Source organism: Chiloscyllium punctatum, chromosome 10, assembly GCF_047496795.1.
Source record: "Chiloscyllium punctatum isolate Juve2018m chromosome 10, sChiPun1.3, whole genome shotgun sequence".
NCBI lineage: Eukaryota > Metazoa > Chordata > Chondrichthyes > Orectolobiformes > Hemiscylliidae > Chiloscyllium > Chiloscyllium punctatum.
Window position 1 is genome coordinate 109,427,452 of NC_092748.1, and position 22,669 is coordinate 109,450,120.

The window sequence follows — 22,669 nt, forward strand, 5'->3', positions numbered from 1 at the left end:
GATGTGGAGAAATGTCTTCATTCAGAGAGTGGTGAGCCTATGGAATTCACTGCCATAGAAATCAGTTGGGACCAAAATATTGTAATGATTTCAAGAAGGAGTTGAATATAGCACTTGAGCACATTGGATCAAAGGATATGGGGGAAAAGCAGCAACATAATTGAATAATCAGCTAAGATTGTGGTGCAGGCTCGAAGGGCCAAATGGCCTACTCTTTGTGCCATGTTAGAATAGCAGGCTGAGAAAAGGTGCTTTTGTTTGGAGGTATATGATAATAAACTTTGGAAAATATTGAGAAGACACAAACATAATACTTCGGATCAGGAGCAGGTGTCCTTCTGCTGAAACAGTGCTCTCCAGGGTCTAAACTATCAACAGAAATTGCTGGAAAAGCTCAGCAGGTCTGGCAGCGTCTGTGAAGAGAAATCAGAGTTAACGTTTCGGGTCGAGTGACCCTTCCTTGTAACTGATGGTAGTTGGGAAATAAAATTGTTTTTTATGCAGAAGGTAGAGTGGTGGGGGGGGGGGGGGGGAGGGGGGGGCGAGGTAGGGAGTAAACAATAAGTGGATATTGAGTGCAAAGAGAGAGAAGGACAAAGAATTGAGTAACAATCAGCCAAGGAGAATGAATGGCTGCCAATGGGGACTATTAGTGGCTAACAATGGGCTGTGTGTAATAGTAGACTATGTGATAACAAGAGGTAACAAGAGGATTCCTGATGAAGGGCTTTTGCCCGAAACGTCGATTTCGCTGCTCGTTGGATGCTGCCTGAACTGCTGTGCTCTTCCAGCACCACTAATCCAGTATTTGCTTTCCAGCATCTGCAGTCATTGTTTTTACCTCATTGATTTTAACCCGACTGCGAATCCTCTTGCAAGGATGCCTGCCTTGAAGAAGTTTTCCTCCTCTCTCTACAAGAATCTCAGGGAGTCCCTTTCCCACTGAAACTCCCAGGTCATTTCCTCTGATCTGAAGCTCTTCAACCATGTCGTGTTCCTGATGAAGGGCTTTTGCCCGAAACGTCGATTTCGCTGCTCGTTGGATGCTGCCTGAACTGCTGTGGTCTTCCAGCACCACTAATCCAGTATGTGATAACAAGGCCTAGTGTGTGGGGCTTGGGGTAAGGACATTAAAGAAGGTGCCTCAAACCCTAAAACTGTCGATATTGACTCCAGAAGGCTGTAGAGTTCCCAAGCAGAACATGAGGTGCTGTACTTGCAGATTGTGCTGAGTTTCACCTCGACCCCTCGGTTTAGATTGCCTCAGAGAGGGAAACATCCCCCTACCATCGACCCTATCAAAACCTTATAAATTTTACACATTTCAACAAGATCAGTTCTCATTCTTTTAAAGCCCTGTCAGCATTGGCTCAATCAGCTGAATCTTTCTTCATTAAATGAACCCTTTTGTCCCAGGAATCAGCTCAGTGAATTTTCTTTCACTTGCATATGGGGAGGTTGCAATGTTGTGATAATGTCACTGAATAAGTAATCCAGAGGTTCACCATAGCACAGAAATCTGAAGTAAGTGAATTAATCTGAAATCGAAAGGCACTCATTTGGATATAGAACTCAAAGAGATTCGAAGGGAGTAGACGAAGGGTGGTGTTGGAGGATTGCTCTTCAGATTGGAGGCCTGTGACTAGTGCCACAAGGATCGGTGCTGGGTCCACTGCTTTTCAATTTATATAAATGATTTGGATGTGAACATAGGAGTTTTAGTTAGTAAGTTTGCAGATGGCATAGAATTGGATGTGTAGTGGACAGCGAAGAAGGTTACCACAGAGTACAACAGGACCCTGATCAGATGGGCCAATGGGCTGAGGAGAGGCAGTTGGAGGTTAACTTTAGATAAATGTGAGGTGCTGCATTTTGGAAAGACAAATCAGAGCAGAACTTACACACTTAATGGTAAGGTGCTGGGGAGAGTTGCTGAATGAAGAGACCTTGGAGCGCAGATTCATAGCTCCTTGAAAATAGAGCCGCAGGTAGATAGGATAATGAAGAAGGCTTTTGGTATGCTTTCCTTTATTGGTCAGTGCACTGAGTATTGGAGCTGGGATGTTGTGGCTGTACAGGACATTGATTAATCACTTTTGGAATATTCCGTGCAATTCTGGTCTCCCTCCTGTAGGAAGGATGTTCTGAAACTTGAAAAGATGCAGAAAAGACTTACAAGCATGTTGCCAGCGATGGCAGGTTTGAGCTATAGGGAGAGGCTGAACAGGCTGGGGCTGCTTTCCCTGGAGCGTTGGAGGCTGAGGCGTGACCTTATAGAGGTTTATAAAATCATGAGGGGCATGGATAGGGTAAATAGACAAGTTCTTTTCCCTGGGGTGGGGGAGTCCAGAACTAGGGGGCATAGGTTTAATTTGAGAGGGAAAAGATTGAAAAGGGATCTAAGGGGAACAGGTTTCATGCAGAGTGCGTGTATGGAATGAGCTGCCAGAGGAAGTGGTGGAGGCTGATAAAATTACAACATTTAAAAGGCATCTGGATGGGTATATGAACTGGAAGGGTTAAGAGAGATATGGACCATATGCTGGAAAATAGAACTAGATTAATTGAGGATGTCTGATCAGCATAGACAAGTTGGATGGAGGGGTCTATGTCCATGTTGTACAGCTTGATTTCTCTATGACTCTATAATTGATTTTCTAGGGGCAGAATTGGATGAAGCTATGGCTCAAAGTGTTAAGCTAGAGAGGGTTCCAAAGAGATTTACAAGATATTGTCGGGTATGGAAGGTTTGAGTTATAAGAAGAGGTTGAATAGATTAGATTACTTACAGTGTGGAAACAGGCCCTTTGGCCCAACAAGTCCACACCGACCCATACCCCTACATTTACCCCTTTTTACCTAACACTATGGGCAATTTAGCATGGCCAATTCACCTGGCCTACACATCTTTGGACTGTGGGAGGAAACCGGAGCACCCGGAGGAAACCCACGCAGACACAGGGAGAATGTGCAAACTCCACACAGTCAGTTGCCTGAGTCAGGAATACAACCTGGGTCTCTAGCGCTGTGAGGCAACAGTGCTAACCACTGTGCCACCGTGCCACCCACAGAAGAGGCTGGGGCATTTTCACTGGAGAGTAGGAGGTTGAGAGGTGATCTTACAAAGTTTTTAAAGATCATGAGGATAACAGATAGGTGTCTTCCCTCTCAGATGGGGATTTCAAGACTTGGGGCACATTTTTAAAGTGAGAGGAGAGAGATTTTAAAAAGAGATGGGCAGATTTTTCACACAGAGGTTGCTGTGTGTGGAATGAACTTCCTGAGGAAGTGGTGGATTTGGGCACAATTACAACATTTAGGTGGTACAGTGGCTCAGACTGCTGCCTCACAGCACCAGGGTCCCAGGTTCGATTCCAGCCTTGGGTGGCTGTCTGTGTGGAGTTTGCACATTCTCCCCGTGTCTGCATGGGTTTCCTCTGGGTGCTCCGGTTTCCTCCCACAGTCCAAAGATGCGTAGGTCAGGTGAATTGGCCATGCTAAATTGCCCATAGTGTTGGATGCATTAGTCAGAGGGAAATGGGTCTGGGTGGGTTACTATTTGGAGGGTTGGTGTGGGCCTGTTTCCACACTGTAGGGAATCTAATCTAATCAAAAAGACACTTATGTAAGTACACGAATAGGAACAGTTTGATGGGATATGGGTCTGGAGCAGGCAGGTTGGATTAGTTTAGTTTGGGATTATGTTCAGCAGGGACTGGTTGGGCCGATGGATCTATTTCCATGCTGTTGACTCTCAGACTACGACTATGTAAAAGGCCAGAACATTAGCTGCATAGTAACTTCATAACATGCTGAAGATCACAGAGCAAAGCCGAGGAAAGCTCAAAATCAAGACACTGACAGAGTGAGGGGGAGGAATACTCCCATCTTTATACATGGTGTGCCTGAGATATTGTGTGTGTCAGGAGAGGATCCCGAGCTGGCTTAGCCTGGTACTTGTTGTAAGCACTGCACTAGCTGATGTGACTCTTAATCTCATTGCTCATGTTGGACCAGAAGTATTTCTTATCATTGAATCATAGAGATGTACAGCACGGAAACACACACTTCAGTCCAACCGTCCATGCCGACCAGGTATCCCAACCCAATCTAGTCTCAGTTGCCAGCACCCGGCCCATATCCCTCCAAGCCCTTCCTATTCATACACCCATCCAAATGCCTCTTAAATGTTGCAGTTGTACCAGCCTCCACCACTTCCTCTGGCAGTTCATTCCATATACGCACCACCCTCTGTGTGAAAAAGTTACCCCTTAGGTCCCTTTTATATCTTTCCCCTCTCACCCTAAACCTATGACCTGGACCTAGTTTTGGACTCCCCCACCCCAGGGAAAAGACCTTGTCTATTTCCCCTATCAATGCCCCTTACGATTTTGCAAACCTCTATAAGGTCACCCCTCAGCCTCAGACACTCCAGGGAAAACAGCCCCAGCCTGTTCAGCCTCTCCCTGTAGCTCAAATCCTCCAACCCTGGCAACATCCTTGTAAATCTTTTCTGAATCCTTTCAATTTACAATATCCTGCTAATACGAAGGAGACCAGAATTGCATGCAATATTCCAACAGCGGCCTAACGAATATCCTGTACAGCCGCAACATGACCTCCCAACTCCTGTACTCAATACTCTGACCAATAAAGAAAAGCATACCAAACACCTTCTTCACTATCCTATCTACCTGCGACTCCACTTTCAAGGAGCTATGAACCTGCACTCCAAGGTCTCTTTGTTGAGCAACACTCTCCAGGACCTTAGCATTCATCGTATAAGTCCTACTTGATTTGCTTTTCCTTGCATTTATCTAAATTAAATCATCCCCAATCAAGCCTTAATTCCTTGATGGCCTGCACCATTTTGTTTCACCATCTCCTCTCGCTCCTCCTTTGGGATCGTGACTCTATTTCTTTCACACAAGATGCCATCATGTACTATTACTTCTTTTCTGCACATTCAAAACACTCTTCAGCAAGTATGTCTGTAATGTTTCAGATCACCCGTTCATAGTTCCCAAAGTGCCTGTGGGGAATGTGCGGTGTTGTGGTAACGTCACTGAACTAGTATTCATTACATCCCCAGGCTAATGGGGACATGGATTTCAAACCCATCGTGGCAGTTGGTGAGATTTTCATTCAATTAAACAAAACGAAACCTAATGATGACCACATAACCACCACTTGCTGCAAAACACTTATTTGGTTCACTAGTAGTTTCTAGGGAGGGAAAACTACTGTTCTTATCTAGTTTGGCCAACCCATTCCTCCAGACTGCAGCAACTTAGTGGATTCGTCACTGGCTCTGGGCTACTGGGCATGGGCAATGAATTCTGCCCTAGTTAGCAACATCTGTATCCCAAGAATGATTAACAAAAAGTTGCATTTTGCGTGGTTTCCTTAACTCAAGCAAGGCACTTGTATTTCAGATTCAATGATTCTGCTGGGTTGAAGTTTTACTTCTCATGAACTTGTCAGATGTCATGCTCTATTTTAGCATCCCCTTGACGTTTTCCACAGGGAGTGCTGCTCTTGACAGCATGTCAACAATCTACATCAGTTCCCCTTGACTGTACCCAACATCCAAATGGTATCCCTGCAAATGATATAACATTTTTTTGGAGATTCTTTGGAACAAATGGAAGCGGTTTTACAAAGATGCTTTGAAATGGCTTGTGGATGGACTCCAGGGTCACTTTATCCCTGGAAAACAGATACTGTTTAAAATGCTCTTGGGCAAAGACAATAGCCAGGCACTTTTTCTCAATCTGAGCATAGTGTTGTTCAGCCTGTGTTAACATCCTGGATGCAAATACAACTGGCTATCTTTGAAGCATAAGGGTTGCCTCAAGTCCTGCCTCGTTGGCACCCACACTGCAAGGTGCCTTGACCACTGATATCAGAGTACCTCCACAGTTGCATACTGATGGCACGCACCGCCTGAGAGGATGGGAGAGGCAAGGTACCCATGCAACATTGAAGAAGCATCTGGGTGAGTGCTCAAAATGCCAGCGCAAAGTAGGCTATGGGCGAAGTGCAGGTAAATGGGCATAGTGTAGCTTGGCGTTCACTGGTTGATATAGACATGGTAGGCCGAAGGGCCTGCTTCTGTGCTGCATGACTTGATAACCCTACTCTATGCCGAGTTGTCCTCAGCATTGAGCATGCATAGAGGTTCACATACTGATCAAAAATTAAGCAAGAACTTTGCTGAAAAGTTCACAAATTAAACAATAGACAATAGACAATAGACAATAGACAATAGATGCAGGAGTAGGCCATTCTGCCCTTCGAGCCTGCACCGCCATTCAATATGATCATGGCTGATCATTCCTAATCAGTATCCTGTTCCACACCTCTTGCATCTCTCTGCGAGTTCTCACCTTACCAGGATTCTGGGTGATGTCTTTGAACAATCAGTACATTATGCCACAAATTGCCCCCTACTTAGGCCGAATGGGTTGCTCTAAACTTTCAGGTGAGGTTAAATATTCATGCGGCACAGACCGTGGGGCCTTGTCTTATGCTCTTCTCGTATGAAGAAAACAGCAGCGACACTTCCTCAAAAAACAATTGGGGACATAGGCTAGAGCTATTAAAGCAAACTGCCAAAGCAATTACTGGTTTTCTGACAAATACAATCCCTCCATCTCCACTCACAACAGATTAGTCACAGCCTGAGTTCTATCAGATTGTTTTGAAAAAAAAACAGAATGTGCTTTGGTCTTTTTGCTGTTGTTCACCTCAAAGAGTCTCATTCGCCAAGATAAAGGAGACACGTGAACTAAGACTTTCTGTTTATAAGACAGGCAAGGAGTGTGGGAAGAGGGGTTGGTAGGGGTGGAGGGTGTAAATGAATTCTTGCTGCTTGCGTTCGCATACACAAAGCCTTTGCTTCAGTGTCTTACCTCAGTGTAATTGGGATATTAATGCAGGCTTTCCTCACTGTTTTCACGGATTCAATACTGCAATCTCCATTTAATCAGAACTCTGTGCGTGAAGAAGCTTTGCAGTTTATAGGTTTGGAAACTGGGATTTGCAAGTGGAGCAAAAATAGATTTTAGCTTTCGGTTCGGTGAAGGTGACTGATTTCTTTTAATAAAGGTCAGAAAGTCATTTTGATCAGCGAACTGAAGAAAGCTTTTTCAAGCAAGCATGGGGAGGAAATAGACCAGTGGTTTTATCGCTAGACTGTAAATCCAGGAAATGTTGCGAGGACCCAGGTTCAACTCCTGCAGATTGTGTAAATTAAACTCAGTAAAATCTGGAAATAAGAAAGTCTAATGATGACCCTGAATCCATTTTGGGCAAAACCCATCTGGTTCACTAATGCCCTTGGCCTACATATGACTCCAGACCCACAGCAATGTGGTTGACTCTTAACTGCCTTTTGGGTAATTAGGGATTGGTCATAAATGCTGGCTTAGCCAGTGACACCCTCATCTTGTGAATGAATAAAGAAAATTAAATGACTGAAGATTAATAATGCAATCAGCTAGATAGAAGATCAATGATTTTAAAATAGAGAAACAAAAGGCTGATGCCAGTAGCAGCTTACGTTCAGCGGAAGAGGGGATTTTTTGTTTTAGGTTTGTAGTAGTTTCCAGATTTCTGAGAAATTGTAGAAATCCTAGAATCCCTAAAGTTTGGAAGCAAGTGATGCAGCCCAGCAAGTCCATACTGACCCTCCAAGGGCATCCCACACAGAACCAACCCTTTTGGCAATAATCCTGCATTTCCTATGGCCAATCCACCTGACCTGCACATCTTTGGACTGTGGGAGGAAACCAAAGCATCTGGAGGAAACCCACACAGACACAGGGAGAATGTGCAAACTCCACACAGACAGTCGCCCGAGGCTGGAATCAAATCCAGGTCCCTGATACTATTAGGCAGCACTGAGCCAGCATGTTACCCTAATATTTGTCAGAGTTAGAAAAACATATTCAGGCCATCAGAGCTGGAAAGAAATCTCCTGACCATCAGAACTGAAAAGGAATCTTAAGCTGTTTCAGCAGTCTAAGGAAAGGGGCTAAAAAGAGTCATTTGAGCAATGAGTTGAAAAGTTAGTATAGTAGTGATACTTCTATGGGTATTGGTAATGGTATTGATGCTTATGTTGTGATCTTTCTAAATTGCCATAAATAAATAACTTAGTTTTCCCTTCTGCATAATAAACTTGTGTCATTTTGTTCAAAGAACACTGGCAGCCTTGCCTGAATATGTCCAGCCACTAACCAGCACAGGATCCAAATTGCAAAATTACAATTTATGGTCTATCAAGTCAGTTTTCACTCTGAAATCCGATTTGTCCACAATTACCATTAGCTGGGATTATAAAACTTGAGCTTATTTTTTGGCAGGCTTTGCTTAAAGGTGAACTTCCGTCTTGATAGATACGTAGAGTACAGAATGGATCCCATCAGCCTGATAGCTCAATTTGATACCTATTTAAAACAGTAGCCACTGCATGTCAGTCTCCCCAAATTTCTGAACTGATCACAGATTAAGCGGACTATTCTATTATTGTCTTGTAGCTGGCATGGTGGCACTGCTGCCCCACAGCACCAGAGACCCGGGTTCAATTCCCGCTTCAGGCGACTGACTGTGTGGAGTTTGCACATTCTCCCTGTGCCTGCGTGGGTTTCCTCCAGGTGCTCTGGTTTCCTCCCACAGTACAAAAATGTGCAGGTTAGGTGAATTGGCCGTGCTAAATTGCCCATAGTGTTAGGTGAAGGGGTAAATGTAGGGGAGTGGGTCTGGGTGGGTTGCGGTTCGGCGGGTTGGAGTGGGCTTGTTGGGCCGAAGGGCCTGTTTCCATGCTGTAAGTAATCTAATCTAATCTTATAGCAAACTATTCCCACAATCCCAGTCTCTTCCCAACACGCCACACAAACCCAGACAAATCCCATTGGCATGCACCCTCCCTGTTAATCTGAACCCGAAACTAATCCCAATATTCTATCCTGTTCAGTGAAGAAGGATAATGAGGCTTGGTTAAGAGCCCAGACCCTGCTGAAACACCTGAGTCCCTGTTTGATTGACAGCTGAGGCTGCCTGATCTGGAACGATTTCAAAATGTTTGCTTACAAAACCCAAAGTGATATCAAGTGTCTTGTGATTTCAAGTATTGAAAGTGTAGGAAGTCTGGATGACAGGCATTTTAATTCCCATGCAGTGAATGGTATTTGTTTTAAATGCGTGGTTTTAACGCGTGGAGTTATGAATAAGCCCCTTTTGTTGCACACCCAACTGTCAATTAAAGGTTTGTGGCTTCTGTACAGTGTAGAATGGGCATGAAAGTGCTATGTCAAGACATGGGGGAACGAGGAGCCATTGGGCCGGAAGAAGGGGCATTCTGTAAAATCATTCATGGGATTTGGGCTCTGCTGGCTAAAGGAGCCTTTATGTCCATCCTCAATTGCTGTGAGGTCAGCTAACAGGTCAGCGTGTTGCTGTGGGTCTGGAGTCACGTGTAGACCAGACAAGGATGGTAGATTTCCTTTCATGAATAACTTTGCTGAACCAGATGTGTCTTTATGACAAGTGATATGATTGCCGTTAAACCAGCATTTTCTTCCAGATGTTTATTGAACTCAAATTGCCATATCTGTCACGATAGGATTCAAACCCATGTCCCTCTGGGATACTAGTCCAGTGACATGACCACTAAACCACTGCGGCTTGGCATGGTGGCATGACGGGCCATGGTGAGTATTTGGGGCCACACCTTGGCGCGAGAGGGCCTACACGGGCCAAGCAACACACTTGACTCTTTATTGCCCCCTGAAATGGTGGAGCATATTACTTAGCTCAAGGGAATTTAGGAATGGTCAATAAATACCGGCTTGGCCAATGATGCTCATATCCCATGAAAGAAAAAAAAATGCAGTGTGTCAAGTTCTTACCCTGACTGTGGACAGACACACAAATTGATCAATATTTGAAGGTCACAGGACATGCTGAGAAGGCTGTTAGAAGAAGCACTAGTGGGTCAAACAGTGTTTTAAGGCCCATTGATCCCAAGTGGTTGAGCAGTCCAGTCAATCCCATTCCTATTCCCCCATCCTCACCATCCTACACATTTATTTCGTCCAATTTCATTTTAATGTCATTGACCGTTTCCCCTCTGAGGTTCAGCTCATTGTTACTCATTTGGTAAGGATGTTCTTCCTCACATCCACCCTGAATCTGTCGCCCATGACCTTAAATCTGTGTCACCTAGTCATTGGACTGGGGGAGGCATAGTGGTACTATCACTGGACTAGTAATCCAGAACCTCAAATTAATGTTTAGGGGACAGGGATCTGCCAGATGATGAAATTTGACTTCAAAACAGTCTGGAATAAAAAAACCAACCAATAGCAACCATCAATTATTGTAAAACCTATCTGGTTCACTAATGTTGCTATGAAGTTGAAAGTGTGTAATATACCTTTAAGAGTGTCATAACAATGTCCTATAGGGAAAGAAATCAGCCATCCTTACCTGACCTGGTCTTCATGTGACTCCAGACCCACAGCAATGTGGTGCATTCTTAACTGCCTTCTGGGCAATTAGGGATGGACAATAAATAAATAAATACTCATCTCTTAAACAACACAAAAACTAATATGGCTTTCTTTCTCTCCCTTACTAAATCACTGCTTAATTAAATCTCCCTTCAATCTTTTCGCTTCAAGGAGAACAATCACAGCTTCTCTTGTAGCTGGAATTCTTTGACCCTGGAATCATTCTGAACCTGTGGGCCAGACTGGGTGAGACAGCACATTCCCTTCATTAAAGGACATTAGTCAACCAGATGGAATTTTTTACAACAATCATCAACCATTTCATGTTCATCCTTACACTCTTAATTCCAGATTGTTTTTTTCATATTGGAAAGAAATGTGAATCTAAACAGACAGAATGTTTTGGTTTCAAAATGGAAGTTGGGTGACATCCTCAGCTAGGAGAAAGTGAGGACTGCAGATGCTGGAGATCAGAGTCGAAAAGCGTGGAACTGGAAAAGCACAGCAGGTCAGGCAGCATCCGAGGAGCAGGAGAAACGACATTTCAGGCATGAGTTCTTTATCACACTTTTCGACAACTGACATCCTCAGCCCCTGATGTCACAGCTTCACCGAGAAATGACACCAGCACCTTGACTGGCTGGCGCACAGGAAGGTATGGGAGACTGATGGACATTCAATAAGCACTTACACATTTGTTGTAAAGACTCCATAGATGAGGTCCTGCTCGGGAAGATAGAATGTGCTCTGCAACTCGTTGTAGTAAAATGGGATCTCCCCCGAACGTGAGCAGTTGAGCCGGGCCTTCATGAAGGTTGTCCACGTGTCCTCCAGCAGAAACCGCCCCCCAATGTCGCTCTTGCAGACACGCCCAACGCGGGAATAGACAGTCTTCCCACAGTCATGCTCCACAGCGTTCTCACGGAAGAAGAAGTAGATGAAGAGGCCAATGTCGTACGCTGAGATGAAGTTTGGTTCTGGAAAGAAAGGAGGAAGGCACAGGAATTAGTGAATGAGGGAAGGCCCCAGGAGGAAGCCCACCATCACCCCCCCACACCCACCACCCCTAACCTGTGGCCTTCACTGTCCCTCCCCAAATATTACAAATGGAGCCTTCAATCACACCTTCCTAGTGAAGCAACATTTTATTTGTACTGCTTTCGACCTATTCGATTGGATTTGCTGCTCACAATAAGATCAGCAAGACCAAACGCAGACTGGGTGATTGCTCTGTCCCTCAGAATGATCCTGACCTTCCAGTTGCTTGCCATTTCAATAAGTCACCTTGTTCTCCTGTTAATATTTCTATTCTTCTGTAATGTTCCATCGAAGCATAATGCAATCTCAAGGAACAACACCTCATTTTCTGCTTAGACACTTTCTAACCTCTAAGACTCAATATTGTGGAGTCACAGAGTCATACAGCACAGAAACTGATCCTCCAGTCCAAAACATCCACACTTACTATGTTCCCAAACTAAACTCATCCCAAAAGTCATATGCTATTCATGTACTTATCCAAATGTCTTTTAAATGTTGTAACTACACCCGCATCTACCATTCCCTCTCGAAGTTCATTCTCTCCTACAACCTACAATTGCTCTCCTACAATCCCTTCCATCAGGCAGCTGATACAGAAATCTGAATGCATGCACCAGCAGGTTCAGGAGCAGCTTCTTCCCAGTTGTTATTAGATTGATGAATGGACTGTCTAACTTCATATAATGCTGGTCTTGTTAATGTTGATCCTGCCTAGAGCACGTCCTTTGCTGTTTACCCTGCATGCCTCACTCTGTCCAAGGTTTCTCACCCAGTGATCTGTATGTCCTTGCTTACTGTGATCTGCCTGTACTGCTTGTAAACAAAGCTTTTCACTGTACTGAGGTACACATGACAATAAATCAAATCTAAATCTAAATCATTCCACTTATGAACCACTCTCTGTGTAAAAGGCTTCCCCTCATGTCCTTTTTAAAATTACTTCTCTTTCCTTCAAAATATGCCCTCTAGTTTTGAACTCAGGACACTGGGGAAAAGACCTTTGCTATTCACCTTATTTATGCCCCTCATGATTTTATAAATCTCTATAAGGTCATCCTTCAACCTTCTATACTCCAGTGAAAAAAGTCCCAGCCTATCTTTATAACTCAAACCCTCCATTCCTGGCAACATCCTGGTAAATCTTTCTGAACCCCCTCCAGTTTAATAATATCCTTCTTACACCAGAACATACACACTACTCAAAAAATGGCCTCACCAACATCCTCCACAACCTCAACATGGCTTCCCAACTCCTCTACTCAAAGGTCTGAGCAATGAAGGCATGTGTGCCAAACATCTTCTTAAACACTCTGTCTACCTGTGATGCAAATCTCAAAGAACTATGTATCTGAATCTCTAGGTTTCTTGTTCTACAACACTACTCAGGGCCCTGTCATTAACTGTATCAGTCCTGCCCTTATTTGTTTTATCAAAATGCAATATCTCACATTTATCCATCTGCCAGTCCTCGGGCCATCGACCCAATCGATCAAGACCCCTTTTATAACCTTAGATACCCTTCTTCATTGTCTCTCTGTCACCTGCAAATTTACTATGTCTCCAAAATTCTCATCTAAACTGGTTATGTAAATGACGAACAAAAGAGGACCCTATACCAATCCTTGTGGAACATCGCTGGTGATAGGTCTCCAGTCCAAAAACCAATCCTCCACTACCGCCCTCTATCTCCTACCATCAAGCAAATTTTGTAACCAATTGGTAAGCTCTCCCTGAATCCCATGTGATCTAACTTTACTAATTAGTCGACCATGGGGTACCTTGTCAAAGGCTTTAGTAAAGTCCACGTAAATAACGTCTACGCTCTTTCCTCAATCTTTTTGATTTCTTCCTCAAAAAACTCAATCACATTTGTGAGACATGATTTCCCTCACACAAAGCCATGCTGGCTATCCCTAATCAGTCCTTGCCTCTTCAAAAGTATGTAAGTTCTCTCCTATCACCTCTAACAACTTACCCACCAGTGATGTCACTCACAGGTCAATGGTTCCCCAGGCTTCTTCTTATAGCCTTTCTTAAATAAAGACACAATATTAGCCACCCTCCAGTCTTCCAGCACTTCACCTGTGGTTATAGATTATACAAATATTTCACCTAGGAGCACCACAATTCCTTCCCTAACTTCCTACAAGATCCTGGGATACACTTGATCAGGTCCCAGAGATTTATTCACCTTCATGTTTTCTAAGATGTCCAGCATTTCTCTCTTCTGTAAAGTGAACTGTTTTCAAAACATCAATATTTATTTCCATGAGTTCTCTAGTCTCCACTTTTTTCTCCATAGTGAAACCTGACACAAAATATTCATTTAGCATCTCTCTCATCTCCTGAGGTTCAACACATAGATGACTGTGTTGATCTTTAAGGGGTCCTATATTCTCTTTAGTTGCACTTTTGCTCTTAATGTACTTGTAGAACCACTTTGGATTATCCTTAACTTTATCTGCCAACATTATCTCATATTCCCTCTTTGCCTTCCTGATTTCCCTCTTAAGAACACCCCTACACTCTTTACACTCTTCAAGAGATTCATTTGATCCTAATTGTCCATATCTGATATCTGATTCTCTCTTACTCTTGACTAGATCCTCAATATCTTTATTCATCCATTGGTCCCCACTCTTACCAGACTTAGACTTCACTCTAACAGGAACGTAATGCCTCCAAACTCCCGCTATCACATTTTTGAAAGCTTCCTATTTGTCAGCCTGCACCTGTAAACAGTCCACTCAATCAACTTTTGAAAGTTCTTGTCTCATACCATTAAAATTTGCTTTACTCCAGTTTAGGAGAAAGTGAGGACTGCAGATGCTGGAGATCAGAGCTGAAAATGTGTTGCTGGAAAAGCACAGCAGGTCAGGCAGCATCCAAGGAACAGGAGAATCGACTTTTCGGGCATGAGCCTTCTTCAGGAAGGGCTTTCCTCATTCCTGAAGAAGGGCTCATGCCGGAAACATCGATTCTCCTGCTCCTTGGATGCTGCCTGACCTGCTGCACTTTTCCAGCAACACATTTTCAGCTCTGATCTCCAGTTTTAGACGTTTAACTTTTATTGAAGGTTTATCCCTTTCCATAACTATTTTAAACCTATTAGAATTATGATCTAGTGTGCCCCCGCTAATACTTCTGTCATTTTCCCTGCCTTATTTCCCAAGAGAAGGTCAAGTTTTGCTCCTTCTCTATTAGGTACAGTTACCTATGGATCAAGAAATTTTTCTTGAACGTATTTAACAAATTCCTCAATTTCAGAACCTAATCACATGATGGTCGTTTTCCATTCTTCTTACATTTCCTCTGCTCACTCCATAGCGCAAGCCTGATTCATCTTGTTCACTATACAGAGGACACATTTTCACCCAAAATCTATAACCATTTTACATCTCTTTATCTCTTCTCCATCTTTTGGGGCTCTGCAGCATTTTGTTCCCTTTGCCTCTCCTCCGCAACGGCCAAAGGAATATAAAACATAACAATTTCCAACCCCTCGACATCAGGTTTGACACAGTAACTCTCTCCAGGCTGAGTTTCTCCAGCCTTCTCTGTGTTATCATTCCAATGTTTCAGCTCAGGCCTGTTTGTGCAGGCCTGAGCTGAAACATCTGCCTGGGACAGATCAAAAGATTGCAGAAACTGGTTGAAGAGCCTGAATGATGGTCTGATTGACCTGAGGCAACTTTTTTCATGCAGAGGGTGGTGCATGTTTGGAATGAGCCACCAGGGCAAGTGGTGGAGGCTGGTACAATGACACCATTTAAAAGGCATCTGAATGGATATATGAATAGGAAGGGTTTAGAGAGGTATGGGCCAAATGCTGGCAAATGGGATTGGATTGGTTTATATCTGATCAGCATGAACATGTTGGACCGAAGGGTCTGTTTCTGTGCTGTACATCTCTATGACTCTATAACTAATTTTTAAGGGGTAGAATTGATGGGATTCCAGGTTTCCCATCCCAGCTACCGGCTAAAACATCAGACAGTGAAGAAAGTCTGGGAACATCAGCTGCCCTGTGATTAGGGATGGGGTGGGTGGGGGGGATGGAGTTGGGATTTGGACAGCCCTCCAGCAGGCCCAAGAAGGGCTTATTAAGGTCAGACCCAACACCCACTCCTGTCAGCCTGTAAAGACAATGTCTCTGTCAAGTCTGGTTAAATTCTGGTGACAATGGGATGAGAACTTTAGAAATATAAGAGCAGGAGGAGGCTGCTCAATCCCTTCAAGTCTGCTTCATTGTTTCACATCTTGGCCGATTGTAAGTCTCAACAACATTCATGTCCTTTGATGTAATTAATAAATAGAACTCTATTCATCTCAGTCTTCAATCTGCAAAACGATTGAGCTTCCACACCTCTCCAGAGTAGAGAATTCCAAAGAATCCTTCACTCTCTCAGTGAACAAGTTTCTCCTCATCTCAATCCCAGTGGCTGACACTTAATCAAGGACAATCATGAAAATGTCACAAAAGCCTCAGTTGGCTCATTGATGGGTTTGCTGTTTGACACCATCTTTGCCACTGGTGGGGTCAGGGGTCGGCAGGAAGGTCACAGGAAGCTCATCTGCTGCATTCAACCAGACCTGACACCTTCCGTGGCACCTTCAAGAAAAGCTCAGATCAAGAATTGGGAACCATTAAAACCAAGTTTTCTCTTGATTTATTCAAGGGATGTGAGCATTGTCCATCCCTAATTGCCCAGCGGGCATTTAAGAGTCAACCACATTGCTGTGGGTCTGGAGCCACACGTAGGCCAGACCTGATAAGATTTCGTTCCCTAAAGGACATTCATGAACCTGAAGGGTTTTTAACAACAATCAACAGTGGTCACCACTTGACCAGCTTTTAATCTCAGACTTACTGAATTCAAACAAATTTAACTGCTCTTTGGTTAGTGACTAATGGTAGACGATGCATCAAAGCGATGGAGGGTCAGGTTGGTGACGGAGGGATGCGAAGGAAACAGTTGGCAGTTTCTTTAGCAAGGTGAGCTAAAGGTCAGCAGCCAAAGAGGGTGGTTGTAGCTGGATGCTGGTGGATTGGGAGATCAGTGGAAGGGCAGTGAGGGTACTGCTCCTAACCAGGGGTCAGTGCCCATCACTAATTGATACCAATCACCAGGCAGGATGGGTAGTGGGCAATGGGTGTGAAACTGCATGTCGATGCGTGGAGGGGAAGGTCACACATGGAGGGTAGCAGGCAGTTGTGAGACAGCTGAAGGCCCAATGAAGCAGGATGGTGGGACTGGCAAGCATTACAGGAAGAGAGAGATCTCAGTGAGGGGGGTGGGTGAAGGTGCCAGTGCGGGGCTGGAAGAGGCTATAGAAATAGGAAAGGGTGAGGAGTATGGAGGAAGTTGAAAAGAAAGATGAATTTTTTTTAAATCGTGGCATCGCCCGACAAGGTGCCAGGATGCAGTTGGGTACTGGACCCTATCTGCTCCACCTTGGCTGGAGTAGCATGTAATAGATTAGCTTTTCTTTGTCACTTCTACCATATACAACTGATACAGTAAAACTGAGACAGGGTTCCTCCAGGACTGAGGGTGCTACATTGACAGCACAAACTATACAATCGTACACGGCATAAAGTGCTTAAGAAATGCAAATCATGCAAGTTACAGTGTAAGAGAGGAATGATAAATAATAGGTATTTTTCTAGCAGCAATTCAAAGTCACGTTAATCAAATTCATCGCACCTTTTCTTCAACAAAATGAATCATCACTACATTCAGTTCTCACTCAAGCCCCCTGACAGCGCTCCCCTCTGTAGAGATGCTGCCTGCAGTTCACGACGTACCGTTAAGCCACTTGGAGTTGTACTGCGCAGTTCGGAGAGGAGGTCTATTTCCCAGGCTTCGGTAGATGGCGGGGTCGCGACCTGAGAAGTCGATCACAGTGGCTGCGTACAGCTCTCCCCGGGACGTGATCACGGCAGTGGAATTGTGTCTAGGATCGTAAGGACATCTTGCCACACCATTCATCCTGTCCAGCACTTGGCCCAGGTCCCCAAGCTGGAGGAAGCAATCACATGGGCACACAGTCTGAGTCACTGCAGCGTGCGCATTACTTTATCCTCACTGCTTTTCCCCATCAGCTGCAAGATATGAGGATGCTTGGCATCCGTCGCCACCCCTTTTTTCAATGTTTCATCTCATTGAATCAAGATGATTGCAAATTTCTGCTCAGCTCGAACTCCGCCTTCCCATCCCATCAGCTCTTGAACTACTGCCTCGGTTTCAGACGTTTCCAAAGCTCAGTTTTGCCAACTCAACTTCCTGCTCTTTTTACATCCACATGCAAAGAATTCAGAACACCAGTCCCTGTCCTTTATCCGAACCCCTTTCATACTCCCACAGTACTGAGGTAGTGCTAAACACTCAGGGTTGTTGTCTTTCAGGTGAAACATTAAAATTAGGATTGAGATACCACCGTCAAATTTGAGGAAAGACATTCTGGCTATTGAGGGAGTGCAGCGTAGGTTCACGAGGTCAATTCCTGGAATGGCAGGATTGCCTTACACGGAAAGACTGAAGCGACTGGGCTTGTATACCCTTGACTTTAGAAGACTGAGAGGGGATCTGATTGAAACGTATAGGATTATGAAAGGACTGGACACTCTGGCAGGAGGAAACATATTTCCGTTGATGGGGGAGTGCCGAACCAGAGGACACAACTTAAAAATACGGGGTAGACCATTTAGGACAGAGATGAGGAGAAACTACTTCACTCAGAGAGTGGTGGCTGTGTGGAATGCTCTGCCCCAGAGGGCAGTGGAGGCCCAGTCTCTGGATTCATTTAAGAAAGAATTGGATAGAGCTCTTAAAGATAGTGGAGTCAAGGGGTATGGAGATAAGGCTGGAACAGGATACTGATTGGGAATGATCAGCCATGATCATGTTGAATGGCGGTGCAGGCTCGAAGGGCAGAATGGCCTACTCCTGCATCTATTGTCTATTGTCAGCTAAAAGTCACAAAGTGCTCCTTCAGAGTGGAGAAACTCTCTTCTGTGTCCAGGTCAAAATTTCCCCCAGGAACCACGTTACTAAAGAGATACAGGTCACCTTGTTACTGTTGCATTGTTTTTTTGTCAGAGTTTGGGGCTGTATTTTTATGCATTACAACTGTGGCTGCACTTCGGAAGGAATTTGATTGGTGTGAATTGATTTAGGACAGCCTGAAGTCTTGAAAGAGCTCTGTTTAAAAGCAAGTACTTTGTCGTGCTACAATATTGCTTGCATGGCCTAAGATTGAATGGTTTGTTCAAAACAGAGTTTATTCCAAGTTTTAGACCTAGTGTGGCTTCTTAAGAAGAAAACATTTAAATTACTTTGTAGTTTTTGCAGAGTTAAACAACCTGTTGGACTATAACCTGGTGTTGTGTGATTTTTAACTTTGTTCACCTCAGTCCAACAGTAGCACCTCCACATCATAGTGTTTTTCAAACAAGGCTTCCTAGAAACAATGCTGAAAACTGCTTGATTTACTGTAAACCCTATTAGGGAGTTTTGAATAGTGACAGTCTTAGTTATCGCTTTATCTGGTTCTCTGGGATGGAAGCCTCCTAAGAACAGGATTTGGAGGAAAGCCTGCTATAAACTTGTTACCCAGCTGGTCTGTCTCATTTCTGAAAAGAAAACCCTCATATCAGTTCAGACTGAAACTTAGTTGTTCTTTTCCCGAGTAAGCTCAGTCTGTAAGACTTCGGAGACAATTGTGCCTGAATAGTGATTTGACCAGACATGTCAGAACATTAGAGGAACAAACTCTGGTACATCCTACATATCATCCTTTCACTTTCAAAAGTAACCCTTTGGCCAAATTATTTTTTTGTTGTTCAGAAAGCTAATCTCAGCAGAAAAATCTGCTTTCTCCCCCTCTCTTTACCTGATGAGAAACTCAAAGAGGTGTGTGTGTGTGTGTTTGTGCGTGTGTGTGTGTGTGTATTTAAGAGTGTGAGCATCTGTGTCTGTATATAAGAGTGTGTATATGTGCTCCCTGTTTTGGGATATTTAGAGGGATAAGCATTTATACTTCTATAACTAGGGGGAGGTAATGGCCTAGTGGTACAATCGCATGAATGTAAATCCAAAGACCTAGGTAATGTTCTGGGGACCTGCATTCAAATCCTACCTTACTTTGGAAGTAAGAGTCTAATGCTGACTGTGAATCAATTGTTGGGGAAAAAGCCATCATGAATGTCCTTAAGGGAAGGAAGTTGCTGTCCTTACCCAGTCTGGTTGACTCTTAACTACCCTCTGAGCAATAAATGCTATGATGCCCTCATCCCATGAATAAAGAAAAACTATGTTAAACAATTATTATATCTTTATTGAATAAGTTTTGTTTTGATAATAATTGTTTTTATTTAAGAAACCTGATTAATAGATCTTTTGTTTGTTCGACTTTGGTTCTGCCGCATTTAGATTACTGTGTACAGTTCTGGTCGCCACATTACCAAAAGGATATGGACACTTTGGAGAGGGCGCAGAGAAGGTTTACCAGGATGTTACCTGGTATGGAAGGTGCTAGCTATGAAGAGAGGTTGAGTAGGTTAGGATTGTTTTCATTAGAAAAAAGGAGATTGAGGGAAGACCTGATTGAGGTCTTCAAAAAAGCATGAAGAGTATAGACAGGGTGGATAGCGATATGCTTTTTTTCCCAGGGTGAGGGATTCAATAATGAGAGGTCATGCATTCAATGTGAGAGGAGAAAAGTTTAAGGGGATACACACAGAAAGTCTGGTAGGTGCCTGGAACGCGTTGCCAGCAGAGGTGGTAGAGGCAGGCACAGTAGATTCATTTAACATATGCCTGCACAGATGCATGAGTAGGTGGGGAACAGAGGGATACAGATCCTTAGGAATTGTGCGATAGGTTTCGACAGTGGATTTGGATTGGCACAGGCTTGGAGGGCCGAAGGGACTGTTCCTGGGCTGTAAATTTTCTTTGTTCTTTGTTTAAGCCCTGAGAGTGATAAGGTATTTAGTTGGTCACCTTGGTAACTAGAAACTGTAATGTTCTATGCTCTGAACAGTATTTTTATTGTATATGGTGGCCATGGTGCAGTAAGACTAGCCTCAGTCATAACAATTCCCTCATTTACTTTGTTCTGTGGCTTTTCCCACGTCATCTCACTGAGTTCCATCTCAATGTCCTTGAAGATTAATTCACTCTTCCCTCCTTGTTCCCTCTAATCCATCCTGTTTGGCTGCTCCCTAGTGTCCCTTCATTGTCTGACCCCGGAGCTGTCCAGAACTCAAAGCCTCTTCCCCCCTGCTCTTTTTTACATACCTCACTGACCACACAAAAAGCTTACCAAGAACATTCCTCTTTGTGCTTTTGCTGTTCTTTCTGTTCCTGCCCACAGTTTTGTAAATGTTTCATAGACATCACAGAATCCCTACAGTGTGGAAACAGGCCCTTCAGTCCAATAAGTCCACACCGACCCTCCGAAGAGTAACCCACCCAGACCCATTCCCCGAACCTATTACTCTACATTTCCCCTGACTAATGCATCTAACCTACACATCCCTGAACACTATGGACAATTTGGCATGGTCAATTGACCTAACAAGTTTGGGCTGTGGGAGGAAACCGGAGCACCAAGAGGAAACTCACCCAGACATGGGGAGAACATACAAACTCCATACAGTCACCCGAGCCTGGAATCAAACCGAGGTCCCTGGTGCTGTGAGGCAGTAATGCTAACCACTGAGCCACAATGCCTCCCAAAAAATGTGCTCTCTTTGTAACAAATTGATAAAGGTAGCTTCAGATCTTGTTTAAGTCAATTCGTACACATTAAGTTCATTCCGACAAACTGTCTCTACTCAGAAACTTAACCTGCCCTCTCTATGTCTCCATCAAAGCGGGATTTCATTCCTCCTTCACCAACTCTCCCATTCCTTACGTAATTCCCCTCATGGCTATGATTGATATCACTGCAGCAATCAGAACTACAAAGACCAACTGCTTCTCAAACTGAAAATTCTCATCTTTGCCCAGAAGACAGCAGGGCAGGAGAAGGCCATTCAGCCCATCTGCTCTACCATTTCATGTGATCATGGCGGATCTGATTTTGTGATGCCAGTGTTGGACTGGGGTATACAAAGTTAAAAACATACAACACCAGGTTATCGTCCAGCAGGAAATTGGTGATGCAGATAAAACCGGAATTGGAGGGGAGTTGGACTTTCAGAAGGCTGTTGGGTTGGGGGTTACAAGGATGGGAATAAGACAAGATTATGGAGGGATTTGAATATAGAGGATTCTTAGGGGACTTAACAGGATAGATAAGGAAAGGGTGTTTGCCCCTTTAGGAGAGGTTAGGATCAGGGGGCATCATCTCAGAATATGGGGTGGCACAGGCTGATCTGATCATCTTCATCTCTGTTTTCCAACCTTTTCCCCATAATCCTTGCTCCTCTCACTGATTAAACATCTGTCTACCCCAGCCTTGAATGATCCAGCCTCCACAGCCCTCTGCAGTGAAGAATTTCAGAGGTTTACCACCCTCTGAGAGAAGAAATTCCTCCTCGTCTTTATCTCCAATGTGTTACCTGTTTTATCTGCATCACCAATTTCCTTCACCCCACTGTTGTTGGCCATGCCTTCTAATGCCTTGACAAAGATTCCCTCCCAAAACTTTCCCACCTTAGTCTACCCTTCCTATCACCCTCAAGGTGCCTTCTCTGATCTCTACTGAAAACTCTTTATCTGGCACTATGTCAATCTTAATTGGCATTTGGGACATTTCCCCATGTTACAAATGATCGGTTTCTATTTCACTGTTGCATTTCCACTTCCCCTTTCTCTTTCTTTCACGTACACAGCAGCCTATTACATTCCAGTGCTCTTGACTTCATTATGTTGGTTGTGACACGCAACAGCAGATTTCTAATGAGCGTACGTTACAAATTAAATCATGATTAATGAATATTTACACTGTGCTGGGAAAATGGAGGTCATTCTAAAAGACAGGAACAGGGAGAGTCCTTCAAGCCTGTGTGCAAGAAACACTCACATTGATATGGTGACCTCTTGACGTCCCAAAGTGTGTTAGTAGCCAAAAAGGTACTTTAGAGTCTAGCATTACTTCCA

At 44.0% G+C, this 22,669-nt stretch overlaps 1 protein-coding gene across 4 annotated transcripts in view; it reads right to left on the minus strand.

The window, feature by feature from the left end:
- Positions 1 to 22,669, minus strand: part of sema5ba (sema domain, seven thrombospondin repeats (type 1 and type 1-like), transmembrane domain (TM) and short cytoplasmic domain, (semaphorin) 5Ba) — a 335,820-nt gene that overhangs the window by 125,166 nt on the left and 187,985 nt on the right. For all 4 annotated transcript variants that reach the window (XM_072579920.1, XM_072579916.1, XM_072579917.1 and 1 more), the window contains exons 8-9: positions 17,368 to 17,581; positions 11,209 to 11,494 (exon numbers count right to left, since the gene is read on the minus strand). In XM_072579920.1, coding sequence (XP_072436021.1) covers positions 11,209 to 11,494; positions 17,368 to 17,581 — 500 coding nt within the window. The remainder of the gene's footprint in view (positions 1 to 11,208; positions 11,495 to 17,367; positions 17,582 to 22,669) is intronic.